This window comes from Octopus bimaculoides, chromosome 12 (assembly GCF_001194135.2).
Source record: "Octopus bimaculoides isolate UCB-OBI-ISO-001 chromosome 12, ASM119413v2, whole genome shotgun sequence".
NCBI lineage: Eukaryota > Metazoa > Mollusca > Cephalopoda > Octopoda > Octopodidae > Octopus > Octopus bimaculoides.
This window is the reverse complement of record NC_068992.1, coordinates 63,366,593-63,375,882: the sequence shown is the minus strand read 5'-3', so window position 1 is coordinate 63,375,882 and position 9,290 is coordinate 63,366,593. Positions and strand designations below refer to the sequence as shown.

Genomic DNA, 9,290 nt, shown 5'->3' with positions numbered 1-9,290 from the left:
AAACAATTGCAGCACTGAATTTTCTCAGTGAATAGGTTGTGGTCTCAAAGCAATGAAAATATTTTGACAAATTAAATTTAAATGTTGAAGTGAATCTAATGGTTTTTGTGTGCTTTTAAATGGCTTATAAACACCTTTCAAGCTGCAATTGTTTTTATATATATGTATATATATAACGTAGGTGCAAGAGTGGCTGTGTGATAAGTAGCTTGCTTACCAACCACCTGGTCCATGGTTCAGTCCCACTGTGTGGCACCTTGGGCAAGTGTCTTCTACTATGCCTCAGGCTGACCAAAGCCTTGTGAGTGGATTTGGTCAATGGAAACAGAAAGAAGCCCATCATATATATATGTGTGTTTGTCCCCCCACCATCACTTGGCAACTGATGCCGGTGTGTTTACGTCCCTGTAACTTAGTGGTTCAGCAAAAGAGGCCAATAGATTAAGTATTAGGCTTACAGTGAATAAGTCCTGGGGTCGATTTGTTTGACTAAAGGCAGTGCTCCAGTATGGCTGCAGTCAAATGACTGAAACAAGTAAAAGAGTATACATAAATATCATCATCATCATTTACCGTCTGCCTTTCATGCAGGCATGGGTTAGGCAGAAGACTCCCCCAAGCTACTGTGTGTGTTTTGGCAGGGTTTTTACAGCTGGATGCCCTTCCTAACACCAACCACCCAGCAGAGTGGACTACATATATATCAACTCTCCCTCATCAGATTACAACAAAAACAAAATAAAGTAGCAGAGACTTTAAATTCAAACTTACATCATCATCATCATCATCATCATCACCAGTATCATCATCGTCTTCATCACTGGTACCATCAGCCTCTTCTGCATCACCATCGTCTTCCCCATCATCATCATCATCATCTTCCGTATCTCCACCTTTTTCTTCTTCTTCTTCTTCTTCCTCATCACCACTGCTGATACCAGGAATCTCGTCATCTGGGAGTTCACTGTCATCACTGTCAGCATCAAAAAGGGGTTTGCGCTTAGGCTCGGGACTAAGGGTTTCCTCAGCCTTGTTTACTGAAGGGGATTCCTCCTGTATTACAGAATAAAATAAGACAAATAAAGAAAGGAAGACAAAGAAAAACATTGCCTCATCTACATTAAAAGAAAAAAGATATTTCTCTGATTACACACACACACACACACACATACATACATACATATATATATATATAAGCACACACATATCTACATGTACACACACATATACAGGGTGTCCATAAATTACCTTTACAATTTGAAAAATTAAAAATAAGGATAATTCAGAAGAATTTATTAGAAAAGATTAAGTATGCACATATGTATGTATATATATGCATATATATCTATATTATTATTTCCAAGTAAGTTTTATCTATATATGTACATATATATATATATATATATATCATCATCATCGTTTAATGTCCGCTTTCCATGCTAGCATGGGTTGGACGATTTGACTGAGGACTGGTAAGCCAGAAGGCTACCCTTCCTAACGCCAACCACTCCGAGAGTGTAGTGGGTGCTTTTACATGCCACCGGCACAAGGGCCAGCCACACAAGTATATAATTTTATAAAAAAAACATTTCAGTACCGGTTTCAGTCATTGAGTCTCTTTCAACTGTAAGCATGGAAAACAATTAAAAGAAAAGTTTTTTACAAGAATATTTGCATAGTATTCAAATACAGGGGGCATTTTCCTTGTTTCTGCCTGTCTCTGTCTCTCTTGTGGATTCGAGGTCGTTGTGAATTCTTGGCAGAGAAGAGGGAGGAGGAGGAGAATGCAGGAGTGGTATGATAGTAGTAGGATGTTAAATGGTCAAGTGCCCTGAAAGTGACTTGTTGTGGATGGTAGTAGGGATTGAATTCATGAGACATCTCTTTTGAATGTATTGTTTATAATATTTGCGTAAGTGTTATTCTAAACAGCAATGGTAGCAAAGTAAGGAAGGTGGTGGTGGAGAGGAAGAAGATGAAGGAGAAAGAGAAGAGAGAATAATAAGGGAATGCAGGTGGTATGATAGTAGTGGGATGTTAAATGGTCAAGCGACCTAAAAGTGGCTCATTGCGGATTATAGTAGTGATTGGAACTGTCTTTTTAATGAATTCTTGGGTATCTCTTGAATGTATCATTTTTAATATTTGCATCTGTGTTCTTCTTCTTCTCTGCCAAGAATTTACAATGACCTCGAACACACAAGAGTAAACAAGAGAGACAGAGACAGGCAGAAACAAGGAAAATGCCCCCTGTATTTGAATACTATGCAAATATTCTTTTAAAAAACTTTTCTTTTAATTTTTCCAAAATTCAATTGTTTTCCATACTTACAGTTGAAAAAGTCTCAATGACCGAAACCGGTACTGAAATGTTTTTTATAAAATTACTTTAGCATTTTCTACCTTGACTTTTTTCTATATATATATATATATAAACTCCTGTGTTATTTTTCAACCTTCTACATAAAAATACATATATATATATATACATATACACACTTATATATATATGTATACATATATACACACATACTTATATCCAGAATGTAGCAAAACCATAAGTATGGCACTAGGTAGACAGTTGATAACAGTGTCTTCATGGAGCTAATCTTTTACAATTTTTCTTCTCAGTGACCATCATGATTTTGCTACGCCTCTTTCAGTCTCTGTCCATCAAATCCACTCACAAGCCTTTGTGGTCAGCTTTGGGGGCTATTAGAGTGGAAGACATTTGCCCAAGACACTGCTTTCTAGTGGGACTAATTAGGGAGCAAAATTCTTAGTCACACAGCCATGCTTGATCTTCAGTGAACCATGAAATCAAGAAACCCGAGAACCACAGATCTCCCTCTTGCCTTGGCTTTGCAAGCAAAGATTTATAGAGAGAAGACATCCATGTTTGTTGCAGACTTACTGACGTCCCACAAGTCCAATTTAGGACAAATATGCATGACTGCACCGATAATAACCAATTAAACAACAAATCCAGAACTTACATCAGATTTGCTGGAGCTTTTCTTCACTTTCTTCTTTTCTTTAAGCTTCTGTTTAGCTTCTTCTTTTAGAGTTGATTTTTCTTCACGAATTCTCTTTTTTTCAATTCTTTTCTTCAATCTTAAACATAATAAATGACAAATTATGTTAAACACATCACAGAGCAAATAGGTATGCATGTATATTAGAATACTAGATTTTCTGTCATACAAGTCAACATTAGTATCCAGTGTAAATATGTAGTGTGAACATTCAAACATCATTTCTATCTGTGCAAATTTGAAAGCATTTTCATGTGGAATTTTTGGTTCTCCAAAGTCATGTTGGTATCTAAGTCGACCTACCCTTTTTTGATGGTAAATTTTGGTCTGAAAAATATGACTTTGTATGCCAGAAAATATGGTATGTAGAACTATATATGAATATGCAGTTCTATAAACTATATATGGTTCTAGTGTAAATATCCTACATATCAATATATATAATTCTAAAGACTGCGAGCTGGTGGAATCATTACCATACTGGGCAAAATGCTTAGCAGCATTTTGATTGTCTTTACTTTCTGAGTTCAAATGCCACCAAAGTTGACTTTGCCATTCATCTTTTTGGGGTCGATAAAATAAGTACCAGTTGCATACTGGGGTTGATGTGGTTGATTTGCCTCTTCCCCAGAGGTTGCTGTCCTTGTGTCAAAATTTGAAACCAATCTGCAGAATGGTTGTTGTTAGGAAGGGCATCCAGCAGTAAAAACCTGCCAAAACAGTTACAGAAGTCCCTTGCAGGCTCTTGCCAAACAGTCCCACCCATGCCAGCATAGAAGGCGGATGTTAAATGATATGTGGTTCTAATTCATATAGGCTAAGTATCATTACTGCTCCCTATGTATTTCCTTAGGCCCTGTAAATCATTCCCAAATAAATTGAACTTCATATTCAAGGCACCAATGAAGCTACAAGGTGTTATTTAGGCACTCAACTACGAGTTCACTACATCTTACAGCAGAAACAGCTGTAAGCTAATGAAGCCCATAAAATAATCATTTATTCTTTTGTCATCTCTCTTTCTTATTCTTATATATATATATATATGTCATCAGCACTGGCCACAAATGATTTAACTCACTCTAATAAACAGCAATCACAACACTGAAATCTTGACGCTATGAGATGATGCTTGGTTAATTCAAAATAATGTGAATAAACAAGCATTATATTTGACAGAGTAATCTGAATGCTAAAGGGTTAAATTGGCCATATCCAGCTCAAATATTCTACCAGTCTTATTATTAAACCAGCCAGATCTGGCCTCTCACACCTATTCTACAATGTCATTCTGAAAATACACAATCACATCACTGAAATCTCAAAAATATGAGATAATGCATGATTAATTCACAACAATGTAAATAAACAAGCATTACATTTGACAAAGTAATCTGAACGCTAAAAGTTAAGAGGTGCATTAGATATGAGGAAACGGAGAATGATTTTTCTCAAGTGTTTTGACAATGTGAGTGAAAGAGGTCCAGAGAGATGTGTTGTCTTTCTTTTGTTCTGTGATCTGAATATAAATACTTGTTTTATTCAGTTTCCATACATGAGATTAAGGGATTGTTTTTTTATGTCATAAAAGAGAAAAATGCTTGCTGTGAACCAAGACACATGGCTCAGTGGTTAGAGCATCGGGCTCACAATTTTGAGGTAATGAGTTCGATTCCCAGACCGGGCTGTGTGTTGTGTTCTTGAGCAAGACACTCTCCAGTTCACTCAGCTGGAGAAATAAGTTGTGATGTCACTGGTGCCAAGCTGTATCGGCCCCTTTGCCTTTCCCTTGGATAACATCAGTGGTGTGAAGAGGGGAGGCTGGTACGTATGGGTGACTGCTGGTCTTCCCTAAAACAACCTTGCCTGGACTTGTACCTCAGACAGGAAATTTCTAGGTGCAATCCCATGGTCATTCATAACCAAAGAGGGTCTTTACCCTTTTTTACACCATAAATACTACACATAGCCGCTTGATAATTAATTAGTTGATAAACTTTTAAGCATTTAAACTGGCCATATTTGGCTCAAATATTCTACCAGTCTTATGTTTAAACCAGCCAAATCTGGCCTCTCACACCTGTCCTACAATGTCATTCTAAAATGAAAACAATCACATCATCGATCAAAATATTGGAGCTTCAGGATAATGCATGATTAATTCAAAACAATGTGAATTAATAAGGATTAGATATGATAGAGTAAATCTGAATGTTAAGGGATTAACATGCACATAATCATAACATAAGCAGCAGAATTGTTAGACATTGAATTATGATGGCAGATATTAAAAAAGAAGAAAAAACCCATAAAACAGACACACATACAAAACAACATTGTCTGCTTACCTCTGTTTCTGACGATGACTTAATTCATTGAAGTCTTTTTTCTCTGGAAAATTACAGAAAACAAAACAAGTTGTACATCAAATACAGAAGCTTTTGAAAAATGTGTGTGTGTGTGTGTGTGTGCATAGACAAGAAACAAAGCTGCATGGTTAAGATGTTCACCTCTCTAACATATGATTTTAGCTTCAGCCCATTCTGCATGTGGGTGTGTATGTATATATATAATATATATATACACACACACACACATATATATATATATATATATATATATACAGGGTGTTATAGGTACATCATTGTCATTCTATATTTTTAATTTTGTGCATGCTCATTGCTTTTGATTTTGTCAACGACACAGAATATTAGGGTCAGTTGGGCACTGTCTGTGAGAAAAATACCATGATGCAATTCACTCTGCCAGAAACTTGGAAACAACATGTTGTACTGCAGGCATTTTCACTGGAAGCTCCAATACGAACATTTCAGAATGAGTGTCATTCTAAGGACAGTGCAGAGGATTCAGAAAGAGTTGAATGAGTCTAATGGTGATTACAAAGATACGAAGAAAAGAACTCTTGAATTTGTTGGTGAGATCCAGGCCATGATTGACAACGATCCCTCCAAGTAAAAAGCACCCATTATACTCTCAGAGTGGTTAACATTAGAAAAGGCATCCAGCCATAGAAACCATGCCAAGTCACACTGCAACCTGGTGCAGCTCTCCGGCTTACCAGTTCCAGGCAAACCATTTAACTCATGCCAGCATGGAAAGCGGATGTTAAATGATGATGACCATTCCTGTTCTTGAATAGCACACTTACTCCCTAAGATGGGTGAATTCCATGACTTGGCCCCTGGGTGCTTTTAAGAGTCCACTCTGTTACACTGTAAGGAGATACTAACGTGAAATACAATCCACTGAGACATGAGTTAGTACCAGTGTTGTGCAGTTAGGAGATATCACAGGACTGTGTAGGTAGACAGCATCTTTGGAGGATGCCCATTTAGTCAAAATTTATGAGAGAATCAAATGAAGAAATCCTTTTACTCTATTTGTGTATTTATTAGTATAACCTCTTTTTAATCCCTTTTACTTTGCACCAGGTAAACGGCGCTATTTTATACACAAAACTAGCACCTGTGCCGGTGGCATGTACAGAGCAGCTTCTGAGTGTTGGGCCTCCTGGAAGCAATGTGGCTGATGCTGGGGTCATGTGACTAGCACTTGTGCTGGTGGTCAAGTATGAAGCACCTTTCAAGCATTGGGCCTCATGGTGGTGACCATGACCTTTGGCAAAATGTTGTGCTTGAGAAGAAGACCCACGAAGCCAAGTGAAATGATAGTCATGGTAGATACTGGTGTCATGCAACTGACACTCATGCTGCTGGTATGTAAAAGCATTCATTACACTCTTGGAGTGGTTGGTGTTAGGAAGGGCATCCAGCTGTGGGAACCATGCCAAATCAGACGTTTTAGGCTATAGAGATTCCGATTCTGAAAAAAAAATTTCAAAATTTCGACCCCCCCCCCCCCCGTTTTTATATAGATCCACAGGGTAAACCTAACCCTAACCCTAGTTTTGTGAGATTTGACTGTTATTTCTAGCATGTAAATAGCCTGCTTGGTGGGGTGGGGGATTGAAATTTTTCAAACAATTTTTTTTCAGAATCGGAATCTCCATAGCCTAAAACGTGGGATTCCGTAAAAAAAATTAATAAATAAGGGGGGGGGGGGAAGGTTCAGATTACATATAGTCCGTCTCCGCCGAGGGGACTTTAGGAAAATTTACAAGATCCGATTTTTCCGTCATAACTTTCGGTAAAATGGATACATATTGAACCCTTTGGATTGCGTGTCCCATAACTAAACGATCCAAATATGGGTAAAATCAGTACTAGACCGAAATGAATAAACGGGTCAATTATAAACCTGAGAATGCTGATGCTTCAGCATGGTCACAATCCAAATTAAAACCAGAAAAGAAATTTTAAGTACCAATTATATGAATGAGATAAAACGATTTAAAACAAGCGCCAGGCAATGTAAGACTTAACTTTGCAATGATTTTGTGCTTTTTCTTCATATCGAATAAAACACCAATTTAAAACCATGACAATTAAAAATAGACAGTTAAAAGTAATTCTAGAGTAGAAGAATAAATAATAATTGGTGTAAAATAAGAATAATGTACGAAGATGATATCTTAAGGATGATCTCGAGACTTTTAAACAGAAACACGTGGTGAAATGCGACAAGCACCTTGGGTCAGTGTTTAATTCTTACCTTGTAAAGATTTCGGAAGTTTTGGCTCTGATTGTTTTTTAGTTTTTCTGCCAGGTCCTGATTTGGGCCGTTCCAAATCTCTTTTCCGTCCCATGTCTGTGTGTGTTTTAATTAATTTGATTTAAAAATGGAATAAAATAAATAAAATAATCGTTACGATTAACTACTAGTGATCAACACGTGTAGAGACGTGTTGAGATTGAAGAGTTACTTCCTAGTGAAGCCGGATATCACAAGGGGGGTTACTTCCCTTAGACGAACCAAACCTTGGGGACCTTTAAATCGGGTTTGCGATGCCTGAGGCTTCAATCGCTTTATGAATGGCACGCCGAACGAAAAATCTGTTATTTTCTTCGTAGTTCTACCCGCTTCTCGGGAAAGGTTGCCCATACCTGCTTTACATGGTTGATCGACAGGCTAGAAATAGCACATTTCTCCTCAAATTATATTCTGCTGTTTTTGAAGAGTGCAGTTCACATTTGTTAATATATTACTGCATCGACCAGGCTTTTTACAAGTTGTTGTACACCACTGGTCACAATGCGCTTCCAACTCTTCCCTCGTTACCCTACTGTTTTCCATATTGACCAAAATCGTTTAACTAAATCGTCTTCCCATTGTTGTGGAAGCTTTCCGAGTAGTCTTTTCCGATGCACTCGGAAAGTGCACGGATCCCATCTGTTGTCTGTGAGCCTTGCGACAAGTCCAGCCCACCCCAGCAGAACTTGATCTTTTTTTTAAAATATAGTCTAAGATATGAGGTGGGGCAAAATGAGTAATTTCTTATTCTTCTGTTATTTTTTCTTTATTTCTTTGAAATTATTACATTGCAAGTATTGCATCCTTCACTTTGTATCGCTACACCATCTTTAGGAGTAAAAAATTGGTCTCCGTAGTTGTTGAAGCTGGAAGAGCCAGGTACATAGTCAAATGACCACTACTTCTTTTTTTTCAAGAAATTTTTGCTCAACTTTAGCAGGATTGTAACTGAAGTTGCTAATAAAATGTCTGGATAGTTTTTAGTGTTTAACAATATTTTTTTCTCTGTTGGATTCCAACTCAACTGTTTCTCACACTAATGTCTAATTTAATAATTTTCACGTTTCAAGGAATGATGTCTAAAATATGGAAAATGAGTAGTTTAAATTTCAATAATTACTTCCCTTTAACTGCGTCGCGTGTAAATATATCGCGAAGACACTCCAGCAGATAGCGGAAAAGCTACAGAGAATATTTTATCTTTAGTCTGTTTTATTTAGTCGAGTTTCGTTAATTTCATATCATATTCAATTTCCCCGTGATCTTCTTTCAATTAACCTAGATATTTAATTTTCTTTCCCCCATTCTGACGTATAGGAATGGATATTGATGTATATGGGTCTGTTTTCGAATGTGATCCTGGAGAATTGGATTGGCAAATTTACTTTATCTTGGCTTACTCGTTTTGTCCCAGCTAAATTTGCCTTTTATATACTCAAAGAGAGCGGCGATTATTTTCTGAAATACTGATCAGATCATGTTATAATGTTTTTAATGCAATTAGAGAACGTCATTTGCTTCGCTGGTATAGTTTTTGTAAGGTAGTGAAAATTTGTAATATACATATATATATATATATATATA

General features: G+C 37.0%; 1 protein-coding gene across 2 annotated transcripts in view; it reads right to left on the bottom strand.

The window, feature by feature from the left end:
* LOC106883500 (26S rRNA (cytosine-C(5))-methyltransferase nsun-1) overlaps positions 1-8,031 on the bottom strand; it is a 30,276-nt gene extending 22,245 nt beyond the window's left edge. Inside the window, exons 1-4 of one of the 2 annotated variants that reach the window (XM_014934529.2) lie at positions 7,668-8,031; positions 5,384-5,426; positions 2,997-3,114; positions 784-1,053 (exon numbers count right to left, since the gene is read on the bottom strand). In XM_014934529.2, the coding sequence (XP_014790015.1) occupies positions 784-1,053; positions 2,997-3,114; positions 5,384-5,426; positions 7,668-7,761 (525 nt within the window). In that variant the 5' untranslated portion in view covers positions 7,762-8,031. Of the gene's footprint in view, positions 1-771; positions 1,054-2,996; positions 3,115-5,383; positions 5,427-7,667 lie in introns of both variants that reach the window. The other variant, XM_014934528.2, reaches the window with a different exon arrangement.
* Positions 8,032-9,290: the final 1,259 nt, after the last annotated feature.